At 45.0% G+C, this 27,088-nt stretch overlaps 1 protein-coding gene across 1 annotated transcript; it reads left to right on the top strand.

The window, feature by feature from the left end:
- Window positions 1-1,238: 1,238 nt before the first annotated feature.
- Window positions 1,239-24,304, top strand: LOC144101741 (rac GTPase-activating protein 1-like). Its single transcript, XM_077634876.1, has 16 exons — window positions 1,239-1,423; window positions 1,693-1,790; window positions 2,174-2,318; window positions 3,265-3,325; window positions 3,788-3,909; window positions 4,831-4,999; window positions 5,832-5,903; window positions 8,107-8,335; window positions 9,370-9,608; window positions 11,369-11,529; window positions 12,699-12,771; window positions 14,381-14,489; window positions 19,805-20,043; window positions 22,385-22,511; window positions 23,050-23,119; window positions 24,152-24,304. The coding sequence occupies exons 2-14, from the start codon at window positions 1,700-1,702 to the stop codon at window positions 22,442-22,444; spliced, it is 1,770 nt and encodes a 589-aa protein (XP_077491002.1). The 5' UTR covers window positions 1,239-1,423; window positions 1,693-1,699; the 3' UTR covers window positions 22,445-22,511; window positions 23,050-23,119; window positions 24,152-24,304.
- Window positions 24,305-27,088: the final 2,784 nt, after the last annotated feature.

Raw genomic sequence — 27,088 nt, 5'->3', positions numbered from 1 at the left:
AAAATGACGTGCCAACACGCGTAACCTTTAGCCGTACCCAGTCACTTTGAAAAAAAAAATCCCTGCGTAAAATAGAGAAAAAAATTGATTTATTTTTAAATGTTCTTTCACTGAAAAAATTGCATATTTTCTAATTTTTCAAAGTTTCGATTTCAATATGTCACTCGCCATTCGCGTGCACTGTGCATGTTGTTCAACATGACGTACGCTCCCTTACGAAGCGAAGGAACGAGCTACAATGCAGAATTCAAGCTGTGTGCCGTTTCATTTGATTTAATCTCACCTCATTTGATTTTACACCAATGACAGCTGTACGTGAAGCGCAATTGCACGCAGGCTCGAGAGCCTTAAAGGCGGCTCTCTGTGTTTTGGTTTCGGAAGACTGCACAAGTGGTTAGCATGGCACTAGAAATGGGACTCCTAGAAATGACCAATTATGCCAAGAATATATAGTGCTTGCTGTGCCTCTTAAAATTGAGTTCAACCGTTCGTTGGCGTGCTGCGGGTGCGCCACAGAAAAAGGCTTAAATCGCTTCATGCAAGAGACGTTCGAAAACACCGATAACTATAAATACATAGTGCCATAGTTCTTACACTTACAATGCGGAAACCACAGCGTTAAAAAACATGAACTAATTAAAGAATACGCACACGTGGACATGAGAAACACGCGGACATGCGCTCAGTCGGCGTATGTCCGCGGTTTCTCTTAATTCTTTGTTCTATCTTTTCTGTAACTCAGTGCAGCATATGCAAATTACGTCACTCGTTATTACAACTCGTAGTTCCCCTGAATGACCGCACTGGCCCAAACATAGCGACCCGCCGCGGTGGCTCAGTGGTTAGAGCGCTCGGATACTGATCCGGAGATCCCGGGTTCGAACCAGACCGCGGCGGCTGCGTTTTTATGGAAGAAAAACGCTAAGGCGCCCGTGTGTTGTGCGATGTCAGTGCACGTTAAAGATCCCCAGGTGGTCGAAATTATTCCGGAGCCCTCCACTACGGCACCTCATTCTTCCTTTCTTCTTTCACTCCCTCCTCTATCCGTTCCCTTACGACGCGGTTCAGGTGTCCAACGATATATGAGACAGATACTGCGTCATTTCCTTTCCCCCAAAACCAATTATTATTTATTATTATTCAAACATAGCCCGTAAACTCGCTGGGCTGGAAATTTTTTCAAGTGACTCAAATACCGAACCTAGGCCTGCCGCGTGGCGGTGGGAACGCAAAACAACGGCCCACGGGGGGCGGTGTCGTGGTGGCGGTTCATATAAAGCTGTGTACACATCGAGTTCCCGTAATGGGCTCTGCTCCGCACTTGAAATCGTGCCGGGTGTGCTTGGCATTGCTTAATATTGTTCGGCCCCGCTCACCGGACATTACTACACGTGTTTACTCCACGAGAACGAGTGCGCTCGCGGTGAGTGCCAACTGCTTCAACGTTACCTTGGTCGCCTTATGGTACGGCGCGTCGTGAATGGCTTGTATATGTATTACTTTTCGATAGGAAATCGACGCTGAATTGATCGTTTGCGTGTATGTCGGCGCATGTGAACAGTGTAAAGTGCCACCGCGCAGATACGGTGCGCCGCCACACAGTCTATTAATTACGAACTCGTCACTGGAACGTACGCGCAGCTCCATCGCCTTCGTAGGTGTCGAAATTCTTAACCCCTTCCTACTTCACAGGGTTGTCATGACGCGAAGTGACAGGAAGCTTTCTTTGGTCTGCCAGTTTGACGATACCTGCCGGCGCTGTTCAATGAACACAGACACGACGGACGAAGGTATGGGAGCCAGTTTTCTACTTTGTTTCTGTAAAGTGCGCACACACGACGGTGTCTCTTCGAAACTGCTAGCGGGTACAAGTTTAATAATTGGTGGTGTCGTAATAAGGTGGGCACGTGCTTTAATCTTGAAAAGGACCGTTGTGTCGTTCAGCTTGCTGCGTGAAATGACGCCCGTCACTTGTTTTTTTTTTTTTTTTGGCAGCAAACGGATGCGCCAGCACCGTGCGGGCTTGTATTGGGTCGTGATGAATATCAGTGAGCAGTTTATTTCTGGTAGGAGTATACTTGCTATAGCTTTGCCATATGATTCGGGTGACTCCATCATTAAGCTGCAGCTGCCGAGTGCTGTGCCCTATAAACATCCTGTGTACATTTTACAGAGCTGCTTCTGGAGTTCGTGCGCAGTCAGGAAGAGTGCCGCAAACGATGGCATTCTTCCGTTGCCGAGAATGCAGAGTTGATGAAGCTGGTAGCCTCGCTCACTGCAACCAACAAGGAACTGGAGCGGAAGCTGGCAAATGCCAGGTAGGTTCACTCGTGTTCTGCACTCAGTGGGGCTGTGTTTAAGGCCTACAAGCCAAATTATTTCAATTACAACAAAAAGTTAGCTCTTGCAGGAAGTGAGGAACGGTGCTCGCTGTGATTTAGTAACCAATATCTTGCACCTACTTTTAAAAGCCAGTCTCGATTTCACTCACAAGAACTCCATATTCCATATGACTGCAATGCATAGATATCATGTACGGAATGCACATACTCTTTAAGAGCATTAAAGTAACTCGCTCAGGGGCTGTTATTTGAATGCTATTACTTGGATAACCAGATCAGGGCTCGCAGGGCAGTTCCAAGCAGTTAGGCAGACAAAAGCACACCCTATTGCTGTTCTTACCCGATTATGCAAGCAAAACATTACATCGTGTTTAAATGCCTGCAGTTGAGAGTGCTTTCTAGAAATGCTCCCAAACTTCCATGGTTGGAAGCAGTGCTCATGAAACAAATGTGCTGCAGGGGCCTTCATGTATTGTGGTAAAGCTTGAAGGTCAGCTTCATTCATGGTTCTGTCTTAAGTATAAAAGCACACAAATACTTTGTTAATAGCCCTCTTTCTCAGTTTTTGTGGTAAGCTGGCAGCATAGTTATGGTAAATGGGAGACGGAACATTATTGCCACTAGTCCGTATTTTTTTTCAAGTCTCGCAGACTACTACGGTACATTGTGCTTCATTACATTGTACATTGTACTACGGTACATTGTGCTTCAAACCCATGAGTCACTGTCACGTGGTGCTAGACAATTCCAGAGTATACATTGTTCGCACATGGTGTACACGACTTTTGTGCTCAGTGTGTCAAAGCTAACCATGTGCCGTGCTCTAGCATCATGACCTGCCCCTTGGAATATCAAACTGCTTGTATTTCCTAGGGCTTCATTTATGTGCCAAACCTTCTAGTCGTGACTTCTCTTGCTTCAGGGAGGTTTTGAAGAAAGAGCTACTCCGCAGAGAAAAATGCGAAGATGAGGTGCAAATACAGGTAATACATCTTGACTCTTTTAGTATGCTTGTTTGTGTCTGTCTGTGCGTGCATGCACACTGACATTTTAGCCTGACAGTGTCAGAGTGGACATTCAGAGGAAAAGGCGCGAGGGTTCTTACACTTAATCAGGATTATAGTCGAGAGTGCTGTGACCTCACACGTTGAGGTGTGTACAGTGAATTACACTGAAAATAAAATCGGGGTAATTAGTTAATCTAACCCATACACCTTGGGTCGCAAGTCACACACTACCCCTGGGCCATTTAGGCAGAACGTTCGTTCGACTTGGTTAAAGGGAGACCCTGCATGCACCTTGTGGTGTATCACGTGGTCCAGTATGCCTACTGATGTATGCTAATGCGTGTAATTAGAAAGAGATGCTACTTGAGAAAGTAGAAAATGGCTAATGCGGTTGAGTCAGTCAGTGTCCCTTCTAATTCCTCTCTACTGTCCTTTCAGCAACTGCAGCTAGATCTCTTCCGAGCATTCCTTGCAAACACAACCGAACTTCCTGATGAGACAGCAGAGAAGCTTTCCATTCTTGTGCCTCCTGACGCAGAACTGCACGACCAAGGCAACAGGTTTGCTGCAAAGATATTCAGACATGCAATCTTAAGGGTCTTTAATGATTTTTTTTCTTCTCAGTTTAAGTGGGGCAGGGCTTGAAGTTATTTGCTTGCCCGTGCCTTTAGGCATGGTTTGGTTGTGTGTACTGTTTTTAAAAGGCCGGCAGCTTTTTCATAATTGCCACGGAGGTGCAAAAAGTAGGTGCAAAATATCTGGGGAAATCTAACTAGACGATACTGTTGAGATGAATGCTGAGTTTCTGTACAGTGCTTGCTGGTGCTTAGCTACTAACTGCAAACTTGTTTGTTAACTACTCTGCTCAGTCAGTTTCTAAAGTTATGCAGCTTATCAAAAGCACAGTTAAATTCTTTCTGTTCTTGCACATGCAATAGTTGTCCTGTAGCTAGTTACATAGCCTTGATGGAACAGGGATGCGAGCATATCCTTGAGCAAATATCAAGCAGGCATAGAAATGTATGCCCTTTCTTAGAACCAAATGCATCTGTACACGTTCACACAAGTGAAAAAAGTCTGCATTGTAGTTCTAATTTGGCTGGTATGCCTGGCTGGCCTTGTGAAATGACCTGTTTCATAATTTTTCACCGCTAATGTGGCTAGCTGTAGTCCAGCATGCAGGGTTTGTCCTGAGCGACTCTGTACTGTAAAAGGAGAAGGGGGGGGGGGAGAGAATGGTCCCTGGGGGGAACTGAGTGGGTTAAGAGAAAGTGGAAACTAAGCAGGGGCTGCAGACAGCCTACTGTGCACATTGTTGTGCTGCTGCTGCTTACAACTGTCACGCAGAAAATGTAGTGTTTCCAACCTCTTGTGAATGTTGCAAATGATCCACAATGCCTGCACTGATTGGCTTGTAAAACTGGTCAGTGTGCACACCAGGCTCCTTGGTTACGTGTGGTTATAATCATCGCACATTTCAGGCAGGCTGCGATTGACGTGTCTGTGGGCTCGGTGCTATCACCCTCCGGAGACAGTTTGGACGTCACCGGTGATGGTAGCTGTGGTGCCAGCACTCCTCTCCCCGTGCAGGCGAAGCGTCGCCACAGCACTTTCTTTGGAAGCACGTCGCCGGTCGCCAAAAAGCACAAGGCGAGTTGCAATGGTTTTTAGTATGAAAGCACTTTTATGCTCGCCAGCCCCAACTAGGAATCTTGTCACCTGAACAATATAGTGCCGTTGCCTGGCAACAGCAATGCCATGTTAAGTTAAAAGTTAAAAAGAAAGCATAACACAGTTACCTCCAAATTTGGCCTGGGCCACCCTCAAATTTTGGGCCACCACCAAAATTTGACCTTGCCTGATTTGGACAAAATTGATGTCCAACCATAATTGAGCGTGCCCGACACAATGGCAACCTCCAAATTTGGCCCTTGTCATTTCCAAAATTTAGACCAACACCGGTACCCCCCAAATTTGACCTTGGCCGATTTTGACCAAATGTCCAGCCATAACTGAGCGTGCCCGAGATAATGGCAACCTCCAAATTTGGCCTGGGCCATTGCCAAAATTTGACCTTGACGATATGGGAATGCTTTCGCGCTCCAACAGGTTTAACAAAGTTATCACCCTAGCTATTTTTCCTACCATTTTCTTTCTTTTTTTTTAAGTGTCCAAAATGCTGGCTCTTAAACAGATTCTTATTTGCACATGACTAGTTCCCTGGTTCAACAGTAGACTGGGACTCCGCTTTGCAAGGCCAGAGGTTGTATACTTGCATGCATGGTTCTCGGGGCTGTCTGCAGTCACAGTCCAGTCTTCTTGCTGGAACAGCAACATTGGGGAAGGCTTTGGGAAACTCGGTGTAAGCACTCCTAGAATGCATGACCACCTTCTGGTCACTAAAAATGAGCGCTGTTATGTTCACTTTCTCGCTAACTAGTCAATTCCTTCTCTTTACATGTGGTGTACTTGCCAACTGCAGCCAGCAGAATCATCTGTCCTCATGACCACCTGTGGAGCTGACCTAACTGGTACCACACCCCTGGGAGAGAGCGTAAGTTAATGTGACGTTGCTTATTTTTAGCCAAAAGGTAAAAACTATACGAGAAACTTTGTGATCAGTTCGGAAACGAAATGACGCTGAAGTAATGAGCGTTAGCTGTTTTGTGTACTAGAATTGATATGAATGAGATTGAAGTGAGGTGCACCAATGGAAATACAAAGTTGACATCTTGGGTTTATAAGTGACGTCACCAATAAATCGCCAATTGGATATATCAGGGATGTCACCAATTCGATATACTAATGACGTCATCAGTCAATTCCCACTTTGGTTGGTACATCGATTTACTATGGGGGCCGCCATCTTGAATTCCTGGCACTTAGAAAATTTCGAGCCGAAGGGAGGTGGTAGCAGACCCCAAGAAATCAAGAAACGTGATGAGTAAGAGCTAACACTCTTGGAAAGAAAACATGCTGCAAGTTTGGCTAGTTCAAGTCTGTCCATTACGGAGAACAATGTACAGTATAAAAAAAAGTTGGGCTGAGGCTTAGCTAAAGTGTTAAGCCTGGATATCTCGAAGCGAAAAGCTTCGTGATGATGCTCGTGGTTTAGCTTAAGGTTTCATACATAGGGTTACAATTTGGGTATACCTTTATAGCTTTTCCAAAACGTGCTGTCTTAGGTATACAAAGCTTGTACATTCGTTATACAAGGCTATTAAAATCTCCAACTCCCATGCTACCACTTCTGGGGTCGTCTTCTCCTTCCATGGTGAAAGGTGAGACGAAGGAGGCAGCGCGCGGCGGCTACGACGGCTGTGCGTGACGTCACTCGGTTTCGCGCATGCGCAGCTGTGGCAAATCTGTAGTGTGGCTCACGCGAAGCCCGGTGTTGACGAGCCTAGTGAAGCGTTTCGCTTCAAAACAAAATGGCCAAAGCACATGTTTGGCACTTCTCATGTATTTCTTTGTTGTTTTGTCTTTCCTGTTGTAGGAATTTTTTTTTCGTGAAGAAAAGGTCTAGAGTCTGATGTGGGATTGAAACTCCTATCTCAGACATCCACAACACAGCTGTAGTGCACTTGCTACAGCAGTCATTTATTTAGCTAGGCATTTTGGAGGAGTGGTTGCATTCGTTGCATAAAGTGGCCACATGCAGTACTACCAGGTCATACAGTGGCAGTAAGCAGCAATAAACTAACATGGGCATAACTGTTACATAGCAATAGTTTTCTACTGTTACAGTAATCTCTTCTTGTACCTTGCACCATTTGTCCTAATACTTTCTTATGATGCAACACTGTTGTAGGTTGCCGTAACCCTGGCAGTTCGTGGAACCAACGCAGTCTTCTAAAGACCTTGTGCTAGCAACTGACCCCCTGCCTGTCTGCTGAACCTTTAGTACTGTGCAGTCCATAGCGAGCAAATTCGGGTGTCATGCCCTCAAAAAGAAAATGCAGTGGAAGGTTTTCATGCCGGGACAGCCCATAAATTACGGTGTAATCATCTATGAGGGTTGTTCACTCTGATTTTTGTCCTTGATTAAACTTTGGGCATCCTTGTTGCTATGTGGGGACGTCTGTGTAACAGCTGCTCTCCTAATCGTTTTTTTTTTTTGCTGTTCTTATAGGGGCTCTGAAACACTTTCTGAAAAGAGCACATCAACTTGCTCAATCACTGCATTGTATTGCCAATAAAACTTGAGCCAAATAATACCCTTCTACACGCCGCAGAGAACCTACTATCGCGTGCGAAAGTTGGCAAGCGCCTTCCTGGCGACCTTTTCATGCTCTCGCACTCCGTCGCTTGCACTGCATATACAAGTTGAAAAAAGATGGCTATTGGTTAGATTCTTTAGACGTCGGGCAGCTACCATGGCTACGGCCAATAAGCAGTGTAGTCCGGCGGGTCGGGAATCTCCGCCCCTGGAGGTGGGGCCGGCGGAGCAGCACCGACCTTCCAGCGTGCAAAAAGTGACGAGCTGAGAGAAAGGCACGCAGACGCTGAAATTCAAATTTTGACTACAGGTATCGCATCTTCTCCAAAATGCATTAAAAAAATTCTTGCTGGACAGTATTTGTGAACCGGCGTGCTTTGACATCCCAACCATACCGCAAATTCATTGGAGCTCCTTTTAGAGCCCCTTTAAAGGATGAGAGCAGATGTCACCATGCAGTTGTGTGTGCATGTGTTTGAGGAGTCGTTCACTGATTACGTCTTAACTGAATGGAACATTGTACATCTGCTGTACACAGGCTGAAGATGAAATGGAGGGAAGTGGTGAGAGCGCAGTTCACAGGACCATCATTACTGCAAACGGCAAGGAACCTGCGCAGAGTTCCAAGATGGTCGGTCGGCCCTCGCTGCCACCTGCACCACTGCTGGCAGATTCAGCACCACTGTGCCCTCCTTCTCCACCTCCTCCTGCTCCCACTGTGGAAGCTCACCAGCCAAGTGCACCCGCGACACCAAAGTTGACCAGCGGTCAGTCACGTTTGGGTTTCGGTGTCAATGGCAAGTGTAGTACCAAATAGCCCTGTAGATGGCACCTGAGCTTGCCGCTGGTGCAGTAACCAGGTTTTCTCGAAGCAGCTAACTTTTGCCATCTAAATTTTTTGCATGTTCCGTAGCCACGGATGCTGTGCTAGCAGAGATTAAACAATGTCCTTGTTTTAGAGTGACTAGGGAGCTAGAAGACAAAATTTCAAGCTCCTTTATTAAGGACCGTTCCTTCCCACATGAACTTCACAGTAGATGTGACCTGAACACTGTCCAATTCTCGCATAGAAGATGCAGTCTCCACAAAAGGGGACACACTAAAAATGTGCTGAAATATGTAAAGTGTGTAGCATCATTACATACCAGGCATGCAAGACAACCATGAAGTCGTTGAGGTAAACTACGGCATTTCTTTGTAGCTCTAATAAGTTTTCCTTTCCTTGTTTTGCCTGTGCTGATTCGTTTACATAACGATTTATGACTGAAGCAGGTTAAGGGGGTGAGGTCAAGAGAAGTGTGCTATTTCGCGGGACGACCACGTGCTGTGCTTGCTTGCAAAGTGGGGGATTTCTCTGCACGACGATGTTAGAACAACGTGATGGGACGGCAACAGCGATGACGATGGCAGCACTAATGAGGACGAGTAGTCCAGTGACTAATGCATTTTCATTTTGGAATGTTCCCACGGGCCCGCCTTTTTTTTTTTTTTGACATGCAATATGGGAGGTCTACCTACATTTGAGTCAACTTGCAATTGTGTGTATGCGGTAGTTTAAGACTCCAGATTAATCGCGACCACCTGTGGCTTTTTTTTCGTTGTTACTGGCATTGCAAGGTCATTTAGATCCCCACGCCACTCGTAAATCATGTCATTGCACTCTCAAGTGCACCGTTCGAGTGCTCTAGACAAGTATGCACGCTTATGGACTTACCTTGCAGCAGACACAATTGGGTGGAACGTCTTCTTTATCAATAAAACTGCTTTCTTTCTTATGGCCGGTGCTTTGAAATAAAACCAGGATCCGCACCAAGTACTCCGGTGGCCCAGCGACGGGCACATGCAGCCCTGGGTGCCTCCATGCCCAGAAGGAGCAGCTCGGCCGAGAAGCTGCTGACTCGTCAGCACAGCTTCATCACAAAGACGGCTCTCAAGACTGATGCCACCTGCGGCCCCTGTGGCAAGCGCATCTGGTTCTACAAGACAATCTTCAAATGCAGTCGCTGCCAGTCCATCTGCCATCCACAGTGCAAATACCAGGTGGGTGGATGTGGGTGGGTTGGGACCATGTGGTTGGGGCACACTGAGGACCTAGCTCTTCTTTACAAGCATGCACCAACTAGGTTTAAGGATTGTCCGAGGTTTCTGCCACCAGTAATGTTTAATCACTTGCATTGATTTACGCCGTAGCAAAAAACTGAAAACCAGTAGCCTATCAGGTTATTGATAGCTATTGGTCTATTGGCACATTCGTCTTGTAGGTTTGGTGGCCTAATAGTGCATTGATCTTATAGCCCTAATGGTATGTTTGTCAATTTGTGCATCTGCCTACATCTATTAGCCTATTTGCTTATTGGTCTATCAGGTTTGCGAATTGCACAACAATACTGCGTTGCCAAGTATGGCTATATACGGACAAAATTATAGGCATTTTGCATGTCTGGCCAATGTAGCAGCTGTATTTCCACACAACTGCCGATTCCATTGTGCTGCTGTGTAATGATTTGCCTACTCATATGTCATCAGATTCTGCAAATCCATCTCGGGGGTTGACTTGAAAGTCTTCTACTTGGAGTGTATTCATTTCCCTCCTCCTTCTTCTGCAGTTTTGTCATACCATTCCTTGCTTTTCTACACTCAATCTTTTGTAAGCTGAAAAAGCAGATACTAAACTCAATGCATCAGTGTTCTGTACAGCCAAGCCTCGTTACAGCGAATTGGTATAAAATCGTAAAACAGTTTGATATAGCTGGATTTCCTAATATCAAATTTGGCAAAACTTTAGCAGAAAAGTGCAGTTTATTCAGTGCAAGGACATGCAACTGGGAGAGACCTTCTCTGAAGTTTTGGTGCTGTTTCGAAGCCGCTTTCGGTGATTCCATAGGCCACGAAAAGCAAAGTGCCAGACACCAATTATTATTATCGATGCTATTGGTGGTTTGTTTAATAAAATAAAAACTGAATTAAAAGGAACCTAGTTGTGGCACCTGCCATCAAAACCTGAAGCACCTGAGCTGCGGCTAGTGTGAGTGAAAGTACAGGGAGAAAGAGGGAAGGAATAGGGAGAAAGGATAGGAGCAAGGCGGCAATATACACTATTTACAAATAAAAAATATGAAAACGCCTGTAAGGTGCATGCATGGCTACAAGGAGTCCAATTAGGGCTGTTTTCTTTCTTAACAGCTGTGTTGTGAAAAGATAGGAAAGCAGAGCAGAAGCTATCACTGTTTCTACCACCTTCATGACAGCAGACTTGTAGCCTTCCAGTAACCACCCTGTGCTCAACCAACCGTATCGACGGGTGCTCTCCGTCTGCCTCCCAACTATTCTCTGGTATATCTTCTGTAATGCGAGATAAATCTCAATCCTTGGCGGAAATGACTGCCGCACCACCACCATTGGTCACCTAATTAGGCGGCAGGCTTTGCCACGCTACACGTCATTTGAGCGGACACAGCTTGGCGCTCAGCAGTTCGGTGTATCCATTTGATGGAAAACCACATTCAATATAATGTAAGAATATTATGCATTAAAAATATTTAGCAACAGTTAGACATGGCCAATAATAATGACAAGTGACATCCTTGACATCAAAGTGTGCAGAAAACGATGAAACTTGGCGTTTTTTTTTTTCTGCGCGCTTTGTTGTCTAGAATGGATTACCAACGAGCCCTAACCCACTACTTATTAAGCTGACATTCCTTACTCCTCTTTGTCCACCTTGCCTATGTGACTTTTGAGATAGTGAACTTTTGCATCTGTGTGCATTGGTGCATGTTGTACGATCCGTTTTGGACCAGGTGCCACTGCCTTGCGTTGCACCATGCAAGACGCTCAAGCGCAACCGCCGTCCCCTCATCTCGGACTATGCGCCACCCACTCCCCCCATGGTGCCTGCACTGGTGGTCCACTGCATCCAAGAGGTCGAGCGCAGGGGCCTTGATGCTGTGGGCATCTATCGGTGGGTAGCTTTCTTCCCGCTGAGTGTGTTTTGCAGTGTTGGCCGTCTTCAGTCAGGAGCTAGGCTTTCCTAAGTGCACCAGTTGTCGTATTCTCAAAGGGCCTGTTTTGGTGACATGCAAGGCCAGCATCCGATTTGCTCACAATCCACATAAGGTATGAGGAGTGCTGAAAGATATTTTCTATGTGCCTTTTAGAGTGACACCTCTGCTACGTGCAAAACTCTGTGTCGGTGCGATCCTTGTCCTTGACTGACCTTGATAAGCCAGCATCGCAACAGCATCACTTCATGTCAAACTACACATAACTGGGGGATATACCATGGCCACCACAATTCACCATGGTGACCCTGGTGGCATGACCTTGGCCTCGGTCATTCCCAAAATTTGTCCAGGGCCAGCACTGAAATTTGACCTATGTACACCACTATGTGCAACGTTGCTACAGTATACACCTATGTAAAAAGTATGTATGTTGCTATGTACACAGTTGTCGGCACACTGCCACGAGGGGTCTAGGGACAATCAGTGGAGAAACAATGGTCCACAGTGCAGCAGCTGTGTGGATCAGGAATGTGAGCAACAGCCAGGTTACGGAAAATGATGGTAGTGCTCCAGATGGACCTTATTGATAATACTACCAGTTACAATCTGGCTACTCTTTTTCTGGGCATCTGTATTTGGCGACCAGCTGCTCACTGCAGCTTTGATACGCACATTTTCTACTCATGCATACTTGGTATGACACAATCCATTTTTTTTTTATGAATAAACTGCACCACCCCACTGACATGCTGCTAGCTACCAATCTTTGGTGAACAGTTACTGCCAAGAAGCCGTTGAGATTTTGCAAATAGGACTCATGGTAGCAGCTTCATGAGGGACTGTCCCTGCTTGCCTACTCCTGTACATACTAACTGAAAACTTAATCCTCCTGCTGTCTGATGGGTATGTTAATCTTCGTAATTCTTTTATGTGCTAACTGCAGGGCTGTGAAATGCAGTCGGTGCAGGCAAGGGTCGGGTGGGCAGATGATATAAGGAACTTTGCGGAGGTAAGGCAACCGCAGGTGGCACATGACAAGGTTAATTGGAGGTCACTGGCGGGGCCCCATGTTTTGCGGAGAACATGGTCTCTCTGATGATGAAACTCCTCTTATTTCGATGTCCAGGGTGCCTGGAGCAGAGAGGGAAGTTCGTGCAATAAGAGAACAGTTCCAGCCCGGCAGAGGGGTTCCCAACTTGGTGAGTGTGGTAAACACCTTGCTCATCACTGATGCACCAGCTCAAAAAATGGTCTCACCTTGTTTGATGAGAAAATTGGAGATATGCCTTTGTTTGTTACTTCAAGGTCTGAGCATTACTAAAATGGTCTTAAAGAATTGTTTCTGCTGGTGGACGTTCCTTGAGGCAAGCTGTGTTCAGCGGAATCTGGTGATGAACTGAACAGCTAGAGCATTTAGTTCTCTATACTCACTGAAGAAAGCAAAACTCTACTGCTACTGCGGTGCACACATTTCAGCACATTACTCAATGCTACCCTCTTTAAGTGCCATAAGGGTATGGTCTGTGAATGTCGCAGGATAGTGAAAAATCCTTGTACGTATCATTTACAGTTCCAAAATCCAGGAGCACTGGAAATGCATTCACGCAAATCTGTTTTAGTAATCAATGGTTCGACGAAAATTCGTCTGGTCAGGCATTGGATTAAAGAAAAAGGAATGTGGTCACTGACCAAGTCATGAAGTTCAAGACGTTTTGGAGCCTCGTATGGGTTCCTTGATCACTGAGCGGGACAAGAAATTGTCGCGACTTATATACGCAACACGTTGCATAAAGAGCGTGCGTAGATAGGTGGCATGGTTCCTTGCACCGGGTTCATGGTAGCTGGTGTTGATTGGATGATTAAAGATCATCCAATCGCCCATCTACGCACGCTCTTTACACCACGTGTTGCGCATATAAATCGCAATGATTTCTTGTCCCGCTCGGTGATGAAGGAACCCGTACGAGGTTCCGAAACGTTTTGAACTTCACGACTTGGTCAGTGACCGCATTCCTTTTTCTTTACATCTGTTTTAGGCTGAGAGGATTTCTTTGCAGCTGTGCGCCGCCACTCATTGCTCGCGACACTTACTGCACGACTAGCGATCGCTGCATTTGCAATGAGAGGCCAGCGCTTAGTGCTGGCGGGTGCAGTCTCTACTCCCGAACTCGTGTCGCCCATAGCAGTGTGTTAGGGTATTCAGGGCATCCCATAACTCTGGCCATTATGCACAATGCACTTCCATCAGGGTGTTTTACAATTTGTATCTTGTGGAAATTGGAATCGGCAATGATCGTATTATTGAGATTCTACCGTAAATGTGAAACAAGTACCTACCTTGTCTTTTAATACCCAGAGTTTCATCCTTCGAAGTTTCTTGGCTGTGGCCATTGTGTTTGACTGTCGAGCGCAAATTTGCTGGTTTAATCTCGGCAGTGAACCGCATTTTGATGGAGGTGAAATGCCAAAACGCCCGTGTAACATGCCCCACAGTTCCAGAGCTAGAGAGCTCGGGGTGTTCTGATTTCCTCCGTTTTCCTTCTATGTAGCATGCCTCATAGACCATGTTTTGCCTTTTATTGTTTGAAGTTGATGGGGAATGCAAGAGTTGATAAAGTTGATTAAATTTCAGACAAAGTGATGTCCTTTTTACTGCACCCTCTTTCCCCAGTGTGTTCTTCTCAAAGGATTCATCCTCTTTTATTCGTGCTTGTCATCCTTTTAGAAGAGCAATACTTGCCTCAGTTCATGGTGCAGCGTGTGCCTTGGTTAGCACTGACTAGTGTTCTTTTATTATTTTTTTCTCAGGCCAAGGCTGATGTCTATGCAGTATGTGGCGCCCTCAAAGACTTCCTGCGCTCTCTGAGTGAGACACTCATCACAAAGTCCCTCTGGCAGACCTTTGTCGAGGCAGCGGGTAAGATCCGGCTCTGTTGTGTTGAGTTCTGGTTTTGAATTGATCACTAATTTTATTTAACTGTGAGCTTTATATAAAAGCTGTATTTTTTTCCTTGGTAGCTGTTCAGCTGCACACAAGTGGTTCATGTATTGTACTTCTCAAATGCAAATCACAAGTGGAAAGCGTCGGGTGTTTCAAGCATTGCACATCTGGAAAAAAGAAAATTGGCATTGCCAGTGCTGACAGGCAACATCGATCGAATGACCACAGGACGTAACGGGCAACTGTGTAATTGGGGAAAATGGCATTGCACAATGTCATTTCAGCACATGAACACCAATCAATACTTCTCACAGTGGTGCGCAACAGAATCTCACATTGGCGCACATTGAACACTTAACTTCCACAACACATTGTATCTAAGAGTCCTTTGAGCTGATCTTCCATCGGAGAGTGTTCGTTGTCAGCTTGAAAGCTGTGGAAAATATACGGCAGACTCCTGTTAAAATGAACTTGGTTAAAATGAGTTCTCATACAAGATGGACAATGGGAAACCTTATTGCTGGTTTCTCATTGGACTCTGTGTTAAAGAAAAATTTCTCTTAAGACGAACTGTTTCACATGTTCTTTGGTTAAGATGAACTTTCGCAGCAACTGTGAACCATAGCGGCCCTGCAAAACTGCACTCGCTGGGCGTCCACATGGCCCTGTCAAGGAAAGAAAGTATAAAAATGCTTCTATGCAAGAAAGCACGCCGTCATAAGATGGCTTCTGCACACCTTCGCGCAAAATTGTGGAGGAAGCAATCTTGTTGGACAGTGCTTTCTTGAGAGGAAGTTGTCTGGCCAGTGCAGGAAAGGCAGGGCACCATAATTCCTTTGCTAGAGCACAGTTCTCACATGGACCGATCTCGGCATCATGCGCGCTTCACATGCCGTGCATGTGCAAAGTGCATCCGCTTGTTGACTTGGGGCTTAAAATCCAGGGCTGCATTTTCAACTGATCAGGTGTTAAAACACACATCATCATGGTGCAGAGATGTCTAGATGTTAGGGCTGCATGCATTGACTGCAGCGTTCAGAAAGGCGCGCGGTGTAGCTATTTTTGGAGTTCATAACACCTGTGCTGTAGATAGAGCAATTTCGGAGAGATGCATGGTTACTCTGCTGGACACCTTCGAGGTGTTTGGAGCAGGATGGAAAGCAGAAATCTGATTAAACTGCACACACGCACAGTGGCCAATGTGGATACAGTGAGAAAAAAAAACCCTGGTTAAGCCGGCGAAAGCTTGCACTCAATGTGCGTTCTGCACTGCGAGAACTCTCTTCCAGCGGCTTGCCAGCCTCCACCACGGCTACTTCTAAGGCTTATCGCTGTCTTCTTTCGGCATCTTTCGCTCGTCGTTGAGCCAGGCAAAGCTCCCGCTCTTCGTCAGTTTCGGCTGCCCGTGTAGTGCATTTACGTTCCATGTCGATTGCTAAATCCTTCACACGCATGGCAATGTCGACCAGATGATCATAATCTGCCCGACATCTGCGAGTACCCACTCTCAAGGACATTGGCTCCTGCTGACTTGCTTTATTCATAGCGAGACACTGGATAGGCAGCGCACAGTGGCCGCTCCGACGGCGGAGCCTGCAGCTGCAGCTGTTGCAAGTCACGTGGTTACGTACGCACCTCCGCTCCTCCTGTTCAAGGTCATTCATGCAGACACAGTGAAATCAGCACTGCTAGGCTGGTAAAAGTTTCACTTTAAAAAGGCCAGACTGATGTCAATTTCAAGCAGGACAACGAGAACTTGTTTCATGTTGTCTTCAGCTCCCTTCATGCATAGTGCAATTATAATGCTGTTTGCAAATATCTTCATGCTTAAAGGCTATTTTATTCATTCTTTTCACATAACAGGTACGAGCGTACCTAGCATGCTCAGATCTTTCTTTAGGGGCACTTCTGTTACCATGAACTTCTGATCAGACAAAAAAATTTCTGGCTCGTTCAAGTTAATCTTAAAGGGAGTCTGTTTTATGTGATGTTGAGTGTGGCTTCAGACCTGTATTCCTAAATAAGAAAATCCTCTTCTTTATACGCATGCCGTGTAACTATGTGTAGTGTTCACACGAAGTGTGTTTTTCTAAATATTTGTGTACCTTGCAAATGCTTGGTTTGTTAGTCATGACGCAGCTGTCATCCAGACAAGTAGGGTGCACAAATTTCAACCCGCACACTCTAAATCGCTTAGCCAGAGCTCTTTCCTTGCCTGGTCAAACCTGTTGGGTGATCAACTTTTCTGACTGCAGGTTCTTTACTTTGGAGTTGCAGCAGTTTTCAAGGTATGCTTGAAAATTCTGCCAGCCCAGAAGGATTCCATGAGACTGTCAGTGTTGGCAACCGCAAGCACGCCATGTGACCATCAATCATGTAAATTTAACTTGAGTACAGTCTGTGCACAACTCCTTGCAGTACATATCTTATATATGGAACTCCAAGCATTTCATCAATCATTGTGGTGTTTCTTTGAAACATGGAACCTACATCGCACACTTTGGCAGATGTGAAGCTCTCCATTAACCTCGTGCTTCTGTTGTCTTTCATGTTCATTCCAACTAATTGCAACAAATTGCTCATTAGTTGCAAATACTGCTACTAATCTTTTGACAGCGCTACCAGCAAGACACTTCCACCTATTATTCACTGAATGATCTGCTGCAGGGAACAGCCCAAACTTCAGTCTAGGGTTTCTGAGACGGCTGGCTCCCAGCAACTTTGATCACTATCCCAATGCACAGAGCAACAGCTTCCCCTTTGACATACAAGCACTGAACTTGCTGCAGTTGCTCGTTAAATGTTGCAAATGGCACAGTGCCACATTTATGCGGTCTTGAAACTCCTGCGGAAAACGCTAAAAAGCTTGGATAATGCCCAAAAATTGAAGAAAATGTGGAGGCACTGCACATTTTCAAATGAATACGCGATGTGCAGGCACTTATTTCTTGATGCAGTGTAACCTGAAACATCCCTGCGAAGGTCGTTACCACCATGAATGATCCATTTGCGATGCGAGCAGTTGCAGTGTGGTACTGTACATTGCCGTGCACTTCACTGGCACCTTGGCGCACCCCGCAACTGCTACTAGTAACTACAGCACTGCATGGAACAGTGCTTTGCTCTCATATTGTGCATAAGGAGGTTGCCTTTGCGCGCTGGTGCAAAGTGGTACTCTCATGTGGGGAAGAAACTTGGAGACGAAAAAGCGCTTTATATTAACGCTTTCAGACACTGTTTTTGTTGTCAAATTTTTCCACTTAAGTACAGCAGAACCCGGCTATAGTAAACTGTCTCAATACAAACTTGAATATAGTGAAGTGAAGCTGCGGTCCACTTTCGCCTTCCATAAAAGACTGTACATTTTCAGTTACAGTAAAGATTTTTTTCGGTTACAGTAAAGATTTTTTTCGGTTACAGTAAAGATTTTTTTTGGTTACAGTAAAGATTTTTTTTGGTTACAGTAAAGATTTTTTTTGGTTACAGTAAAGATTTTTTTTCGGTTACAGTAAAGATTTTTTTTCGGTTACAGTAAAGATTTTTCTTTTCGGTTACAGTAAAGATTTTTCTTTTCGGTTACAGTAAAGATTTTTCTTTTCGGTTACAGTAAAGATTTTTCTTTTCGGTTACAGTGAAGATTTTTCTTTTCGGTTACAGTGAAGATTTTTCTTTTCGGTTACAGTGAAGATTTTTCTTTTCGGTTACAGTGAAGATTTTTCTTTTCGGTTACAGTGAAGATTTTTTTTCGAAGAAAAGACTATAGTAAAGAGTGTCTGGCCGTGACGATGTACTTCCCACAGAATGATGACATCGCGGCACGTGCGAAGTCAAAGATCGCAAGGCCAATAGATACCAAATGCGTTCTTTGAGGTGGCTTCGCCACTAAGTTAGAGAGCTGTGAGGAGAAGCCAATTTTTTGAAGACCTTGAGGAAAAAGTAAAGCTGGTTATGAACGTTGCAAGAAGGTGGCGTGGGTAGCTGAGAACGGAAAGCCAGTAAAAGTGAGTGAGGTGTAGAAAAGGGCATGCGTTCATAGCACGGTGAAGCAGCGGCAAGAAGCGGAGGCGTGGTGGAACTGCGTGGGCGGTTTTGCCACGCTTTGACTTTGTCGTGCGCTCGTTTCTTCCCTGCATCTTAAATGACGGTGAAGCCACAAAAAACGATGCCGTGGTCATGGAAACCTTTAGTTGTCACATGAGATCACACTATCTTCACTTTTGTAGCAGAGTTACATTCGTGCAAATGCAGTTCTTCCACAAGGCCTAATCGACCTCGAAAACGTAATAACATGTGACAACTGATAAACAAGTATCACATAAAGGGACGATAAGAGTAGGATGTAAGGTATTTCTGAGTGTTTTCTAAACACACTTCGTGCTTAGTAAACAGCCAGAGCGCATAGTCAGAGCCATGCCATCAACAACTCATATAGTAAAGCCCCTGATATAGTAAAGATTTTTGCTGGTCCGAGCTACTCTACTATAGAGGGGGTTCTACTGTAGTATACTCAGGCTTCCAGAAAGCCATATTGTTAGTTTTCCTGAGCAGATTACCTGCAGCTGTTTTTTTTTTACAGGGATGCGCAAAATTTCGTGCAAAGTGTCATAATTGATGGAAATTGCAACATCGAAATGCCAGGACTTGTCATGTAACCACCCGAATGATCGTGGAATGAACTTGTTTCGGAGACCCACATTATGCTTTGAATAGTGAAAAAAAAAAAAAGATGTTATTACTGGCAGTGAAATCTGTCGGGACAAAAACGGTGGATGACATGCTACCCTGCTCACTGTTTTCACCCTGCTCACTGTTTTCACCCTGCTCACCCTGTTTTCACCCTGCTCACTAGGAGCATCAGGCTTTTGCTAAAAGGCACGAGTTCACGTGTGCAGCCATGACCATGGACAAAGTGCCTTAAAGCATTAAACTGAGGACGGCACAGCCAGCAACGGCAAGGAAAATGGTAGAGGGACAACATCGGAGTAGATCAGAGAACAAATGAGTTAACCACGTTCTAGTTAAAATTAAGAAATGGACATGGGCATGGCTTCTTATGCAAAAGCAAGGTACCTGATGGTCATTTAGGGTAGCAGAGTGTATTCCTAGAGAAGGCAAATGTAGCAGGGGTGGCAGAAAGTTAGGCGGAGAGATGAGATTGGGAAGTTTGCAGGGGGCGGGGGATAAGGTAGCCCCGGCTGGCAATTAATTGAGTTAATTGGAGGGATATGGGAGTGGCCTTTTCCCTGCATTGGACGATGTAGGTGTACTGATGATTGGTGGTGACTGTGCAGAACTGGAAGGAGAGGACCAAGTGTGGTCTACCTGGCAGGCAGTGAGCCAATTGCCGCGGGCCAACCGGGACACCCTGGCCCTCCTAGTGCTGCACCTGCAGACGGTGGCCGCCCACCCTGAGGCCAAGATGCCCGTTCCCAGTCTGGTGCGCATCTTTGCCCCCACCGTGGTGGGCTTTTCTGAGGACAAGGCCACCCCAGCACCCAGCATGCTTGGCGAGGTGGACCAGCAGTACCAGGTGAGTGAAGGCAGCGCCACTCGGAGTCCTACTGCCGACTCTTGTTAGTTTCACTCAGACTTTCAGGCATGACTTGCTTCTAAATGGCAAGGCAAAAAAAAAAGTATCAGTTTCACATGGGTCTTGTCCATATACTCATCAAGCAACCAATAGATACGGAGAACCATTTCAGTTGACTCATAATAATGTTAACACGAAGAGGACTGCAGACTGTTTCAAATATTGCACAGTTCGGGAACCTTTTTGATGAACTTAACGTTGACTTGACCAATTATTTATTATTTATTTATTATTTAGAAGATACTGCCAGCCTTCATTTGAGGCCTTAGGCAGGACAGGTATAATCAAATGGAACACAGCATAAAAGCATTGCAAGACTTTTTTCAGCATAGCTTGCACATGCAAACTGACCAATTAAGAGTTTAGATTAGAGTTTGTTGCATTGTTAAAATGGATAAATGGTTGCAGTCTACAAAAAATAAAACCACTCTGTACAGTGTGGACCGTTTCTGAGGAAATGTGTACATTTTCAATTGGTCAGCGACTCGAAAAAGGCAGTTGCATTGAATGCAATGCAAGGTGAATTGAAAAGCTAGCCTTGCAAGGTGCCAGTTGAATTTAGAGGTGGGTTAACGCAAGGCGAGTTTAGAGGTATCTTTTAAAGTTAACGAGTGATTGCATATCTGTGCAGTGGTAGTGATACATTAGTATGTATTTGTAAACTTTGCAATTAACAATGTCATTATATAGGTTCCACAGTTCATTTAAATAAGTCTACCTACGAAGTTGAAGGTTCTGTGTTGTGTTGTATTCTACATTACCCTTTGGGCCAGAGAAATTGCCATCAAGTAAAGGGTGTAGGAGTTGGTGAACTTAGTGAACAGGTACACTTCCATGCAGCGGCCTCTAGTGACTAACCTGTTCTGTCAGGTTTGGAAGCAAAAAAAAGTGACGTGTTGGTTGTTTCCTCCTCATAGCTGTGAAAGCTGTGTTAAAACAGGCCTGTATATAAGTGCTGGTAAGTGATATTAGTGTACCCACTATGCAGAAATTCCACTTTCACCTACTAGTTGAAAGCTCTTCACCAGCGGTTGACAGTGGTGGCTTTTGTAAGAACTATTATTTGTTTGCATGTTAATTTTGAGTTTCTTTTTATTAAAGTCGTGAGCACTTTAAACGCAGTGCACAGCATTCAGATCTGTTCAGTTGTGGTGCTTCTTGGAAAGTGCAACGCATTGGGTTCAGTGCACAGGAGCAGTGCTGCATCCTTTGAGCTGTGAAGGCCACTAAGTTTTGTGGACTTTTCACAAAGAGGCAGCTCGAAGGCTTTTTAATTCTTTTTTTTTTCACCGTCTCCGATTCCTGATGCTGGCCTTTGGTAACTGTGTAAATGCCTGACCCATATTTAAACCTTTTTTGTTTTGTTTTCAGTCATCCATTCGTATTTGTACTTGCTGGAAGTTGTTAGGGCAGTGTACTTTGGAATTCTAATAAAAGGAACAGCGAGTAGCCTTGCTGCATTGTACAGCTAATATCCCATTTTCTCTATGGTAGTGAAGCATTTAGTGTTCTCTGCTGGGTTCTGAATGTGCTCTTGAACAGGGTCTGGAACCTGAACACTGTAGCCGAAATGACGTGCAGGTCAAGGTCTGACGGCCGAGTGATATGATTGAACACAGTGGGCACAAGTGTATGCTGCAAGCACTGTGCACAGGTACAAAATTGCTGTCGGTAAACTGCTACGGGGGAGTTCTAATGAAGCTGCACTTGCACAGAAAGCTCTTTTTGCCCCGTGAACCTACCGAAATGAAAAAAATGTTGGTGACATCGGAATGTTGCCTTTGCCCAGCCTCTGTTATCTGCCGTCGGTAGACCTTGCCTACAGGCACCAGCGCATGAGACAGAGCACAAGAACAAGGACGACCGAACTAAGTGCTGCTCATCAGTGCTGATCAGGGCTCAGCCCTGCAGTTTTCCTTGTTCTTGCGCTTTCTCCTTGTGCGCTGACAAACACGCCGTGCTTGAGGGCTCTTCTAGAGACTGAACGCCTACACAAGAGCATGGCGAATGTGAAGTGCATGGTAGGTGGAGGGGTCTGTTTACCTCCGATTGTGTTCAGCCTTTGCTCAGCTTTCTTTTGTCATTTATAATGCCACAAATGATGCCCCTTAAGTTCTTTCTTTTTTTTTTATTCTGTTCCAAAGGTGCACACCATTAACTCTTTCCTGACTGTACTTATTCAAATTGTTCAATTTGAACGATGTCGCGAAACGGACCATTGTGCAAGATCAGTAACAGTTTTTCCGTTTCCTGTTGGAAAATTGTCCTTTTGCATTTTCAGGTGATGGAGACACTGCTCTCCGTGCCAGCAGAATACTGGGCCCAGGTTTTGGACTCTTGAAGTAGTGGCGACTTTTTCACTACTAAACCGATGCACCCGGTACATTCTGCCTAGCTGGCTTTGAGTGGTGAGTACTGATTTTTCTGGTTTCATCGTCAGTTATATATCACACTTGGTGATAATGCCACCTGGCCCTGTTTTCATCGCCTAGGAAAACTTGCAAAGTGAACAGATGGATTGCAGTGGCCTCACATATATTTTAAAGGGGCTCTCAGTAAAGGTGTGGCATTCCTAGTTTGTTAAAGAACTACATTTCATGAATATCCTCCAGGAAGAATTTTGGGTTGTCCACTGTGAGCAGATCGAAGTGTTCTGTCCACAAGAAATAAGCCCAAAACCCACGTGACCGTATGGCAATCATTGGCAGTGCCTACATCGTTGGGAAAGCAGAAAAATAAAATTTATCCCAAAGTAGGTTTCGGACCCAAGCCAGCGTGAACAGATCAGCTTCGGTGGCCACTACATTAGAGTATGCATGCTTTCGAATTCACAGCTCTTTGATTTTATTTGGCCCAGGTATTTATGAGGACAGATTGTAGTGATTGAGCACTTGAGAGCAAAAATTGTGGGTTCCTCCATTTCCTGTGTGCTCGGGGTCTTTGCAGCTGAAATGTTAAAGCCCTGCTGACTGGCTTCGCCTAGAGGATTGCAGACAGGCTAGTCATAGCTTCTCAGGTGGGTGCAATTCTTTGCTTGAATGCAATCTTTGTTCCTAGCAGTATTGTTTCCATTATGCACAAGGTGATTCAAAAGTGGCATAAAAAAGTAAAAATTACATGCTTTGAAAGCTGCATTGTGCTGATTCTCTTTCTGCATACATAAATGCTCAAAAAGGTATGGAATTTTTTTATACAGAATTTTATTTCTACATACGTGACAAACGAATGGCACTGTAGAGCGCAGCACCAACTGCTGAAATGTTTGAAGTCCCCATTTTTTGCTGGGCATTTCTGTCAAAACCGTGTTGTGCTTGTATCAGTACTTTTAGAGTTACTGCATTTTTACTTTCTAGGACTATTGGATCACCCTGCAAAATGAACAAGACTTGTATGTTTGTGGGAACATTTTGCCTTTTCTTCACAGTATTACTGGTCTTTCGGTAGTCCTCAGTGCTGCAGAGGCATTGAGGATTGCCAAAAGAACCTTCTAGAGGAACATCTCCAATAAAAATCTGTCTTGTTTCACTTTCTTTTTGCAACTATTCAAACCTGCTGGAAAGCTGTTTTGAAAAATTTTTCTTGGCATGCATGCGTGCTGTAAGCACTTACAGTTGTGTCCAATTTGTCTTGTCCTGGCCAACCTAAACTGAATCTCAAAAGCATATTCAAGGATACTCGTCCGCCACAAATTTTTAGTTCTAGGGAGAATTTTAGTTCTAGGGAGAAATTGTTAAGTGGGACAAAGCTCGATTGTTTGCAAGGGAGTTGTGCTCAAGGATCACATGTCACTTCTAGATGCATTTCTTAATTGGGCAATATCATACAGTGCCGTTGGACATAAAAGCAGGTGGGAAAAGCAGGACAGACTGGAAGACTGAACAAAGTTAGTTTTACTTGTTTTTCAAAAGCCTGTATAACAGGGAATGAGAAAAAAAAATGTACTCTACACAATTCCAGTATACCGTTTTTCATTATACAAATTGATTGTGCGGTATCAACTGTGCACTGGTAAATTTTAATGCGCAGTTTTATCTTTTGCAACTTTCAGGTACTCTCACGGCTGCAAGTCGTCTGCTGGTTTTCGACCAGTGGAATTAATGGAGCCGCATTCTTTTTTTTTTTTAGCGCTCATCTCTTATGCTACACTTGACGCCCTGTTTTAAGTGGAAGATTTTAATAATTTTTTAGTCCGTTGCCTTGACGCCCTGTGTACAGTGCAAGATTTTAATATTTATCGGTCCATTGCATACCATCCTTGATGCTCTCTGTACAGTGCCAGATATTTATTGGTCCATTGCATACCAGCCATGATGCCCTCTGTACAGTGCAAGATATTTCTTGGTCCATTGCATGCCAGCCTTGGCACTCTGTGCACGGTGAAAGAGTTTAATAATTTTTAATCCATTGCATCCCAGCCATGATGCCCTCTGTAGAGTGGAGGATTTTAATAATTTTAGTCCATTGCGTACCAGCCTTGATGCTCTGTGTACAGTGCAAGATTTCGATACCTGTGTAGTTCATTTCATTGTACCAACTTCGATGCCCTGTGTACAGTGAAAGACTTCAATAAACTAGTCCAAAGCTCTTTCCGCATTGTTGGCTGAATTCACTACTAGAGATGCAGCAGTTCATGGCGTCAGTTTCTTTTCTTCCTTTTATTTCTTTTTACAACAGTTGCATTCGGCCCAGGGAGCTGCACCAGTCATTTTTTTTTTTTACCCCGTCTCTTAAGGGGCCGTTGTGATGGCTCAGTGGTTATGGTGCTCGGCTGCTGACCCGAAAGACGCGGGTTTGATCCCGGCCACGACGGTCGAATTTTGATGGAGGTGAAATTTCGAGAGGCCCCTGTACTATGTGATGTCAGTGCACATTAAAGAACCCCAGGTGGTCGAAATTTCCGGAGCCATTCACTACGGCGTTCCTTATTAGCCAAAGTCTCTTTGGGACATTGAACTCCCATCAACCATGTTTTCCAAGTGGGCCAAACAAGCTTTTCTGTGGTATAAATTGAAAATGGCGGTCGTTATCACTACTGTACCGATAGCCTCCAGACCAGACCTCTATCATAACATCGCATGGCCAGTCGCGTGACCATGGTCAGCTAACACTCTCTCCGGCCAGCGAGTGCTGACGGCAGTGTCATCGTGATTGGTCGGAAAGTGACCAGGGCATCTTGCAGTGAAGACATCGCTGAATTGCCTGTTATGAGAATAGCTCTATTACTGCCTGCCAGAGTGGCTCTGTGGCTCTGTAGTGGCAGTGTTTGGCTGGCGATCATAAGGAAGCAGGAATAAATCTCTACCGCAGCAGTTGAATTTTGACACGCAGTGACAGATTGCACAGCTCACCAGAGTCTTCAATAACCCCAGGTGGTCAAGATTAAACCAGAGCCCTACACTACGCTGCCCTTTTCCGCCTTCCTTCTCTCATATCTTCCTTCACCTCTCCCATCATGGCGCGGTTGATGCAGTCATCAAAAGGAAGTCTCTGCAGCTTTGCTTATTACAAATTTTCAGTCTTTCACTGTACTGCTATATAAGCCCTAGGAAAATCTCCCTAGTACAATTAAAGCTCTGAAACTAGGCGACCTTGCAGCTATTATACTTAAGTTTCACTAACAGTTTTCCGTACTCTTGGGGCTGCATTCGAAGAGTTTTCACCGTTTGAGGGCAGCGCACTCAGTTTCTCGGTGCTCATAGGTCTGCACTCGACCAGTTTCTCGGTGCTGATAGGTCCACACTCGAGTTTCTCGGTGCTCTTATTAGTCGAACACAACTTAATTATGCTAGGAAGCTCTGCCCACATTCAGGACCGTGGCACAGAATTCTTCCACGACAAAGTAGCCCGTTAACGTTTCTTGTTCCCTAAACAAGAAGCTAATCACAGGAACAAAAATTTAAGCTTTAGAATTTTGATACCTGCATGGCTTGTTCAATAAAGTAAAACATTAAAAAACTGCTTTCGTTAGCTGTTGTGATTGGCTAGCAAAGTAATACATGATGCCACAGACATTGGCCTAGTGTTTACTAGTGTAACTGCTGTTTTTTTTTTTTTAAATTTTATCCTATTATAGATTTCAGGTGATGCTGTGGGTGCCATCTTTGGATGGAGCAGAGTTTAGGCAAGAAGCAGTGCTTCATTCCCACGCCAAGGGGAAGGGGACCTAGTGACCCTGTACCCCTTCCCCAACGTCGCCCATTCACAATGTACCATACACCCCTCGGCACCACTAGCCCGAACAATGGAGACAACCCTGCACACAAAGGACCATCTCCCTTTTCCTGCTTAGCCTCTCTACTGCATTACCATTGCTCTCGCCGCTCTTTCCATACCCAAAGATGGCGGGTGCTGTGTCATTGATGCAAACTATGTATGGGTCCACACTCGACGAGTGTCTTGGAACTTTTGGTGTACAGTGTACTTTTATATTCCATGCAGAGCCTAACTTTCATGCCCTCTATTGGTTGAAAGAGACGCTAGACACTTATTAAAGTAAGCGGTACTATGAGCCGAGCGCTTAACATGCTGCAAACATTCCCTCTAATTTGTCCTTCACTTCATCGCCCATGAGCATATACTCTTTACACTTGCAGCCTGCGAATAATTGAACAAGTTCATTGAAAATATTTTGCTCAGAGGTGGTGTGTTACTACACCCTCATTAGACAATGCCAGAGTGTGTGTGGCCGATGCTAGCATGAGCAATGCCTCTATCAGAGGAGCGTGACGCATGACTGTCGTGCAAAGAGCGTAATGGAGATAGGGAAGGGGTGCTGGTGAGGCCATGAGCTGCAGCTTTAACGATAGTCATGTGACCTTAAGAATTTTCTGATGCCCATAATTTTATAACAGAGTAGGTAATTAATAGCACTGCTTGCATTGTCGCATGGAAGCCAGTGAGCCCACTGTAGCACCCATTACACCAAACAAGCTTTGCCGTATACAGTTGATAAAAGTGGAAAGTTTGCTCAAATGCTCTAAAATGT

The sequence above is a fragment of the Amblyomma americanum genome, chromosome 8 (assembly GCF_052857255.1).
Source record: "Amblyomma americanum isolate KBUSLIRL-KWMA chromosome 8, ASM5285725v1, whole genome shotgun sequence".
NCBI classification, from domain to species: Eukaryota; Metazoa; Arthropoda; class Arachnida; order Ixodida; family Ixodidae; genus Amblyomma; species Amblyomma americanum.
Note: the sequence above shows the minus strand (reverse complement) of the source record. Positions and strands in the feature narration are given on the sequence as shown.

Coding starts and splice junctions, on each gene's coding strand:
- LOC144101741 (XM_077634876.1), top strand. CDS start 1,700: ATGACGCGAAGTGACAGGAAGCTTTCTTTGGTCTGCCAGTTTGACGAT. Junction 12,772..14,380: donor GCAGAGGGGTTCCCAACTTG/GTGAGTGTGGTA, acceptor TTTTTTTCTCAG/GCCAAGGCTGATGTCTATGC. Junction 14,490..19,804: donor GACCTTTGTCGAGGCAGCGG/GTAAGATCCGGC, acceptor GTGACTGTGCAG/AACTGGAAGGAGAGGACCAA.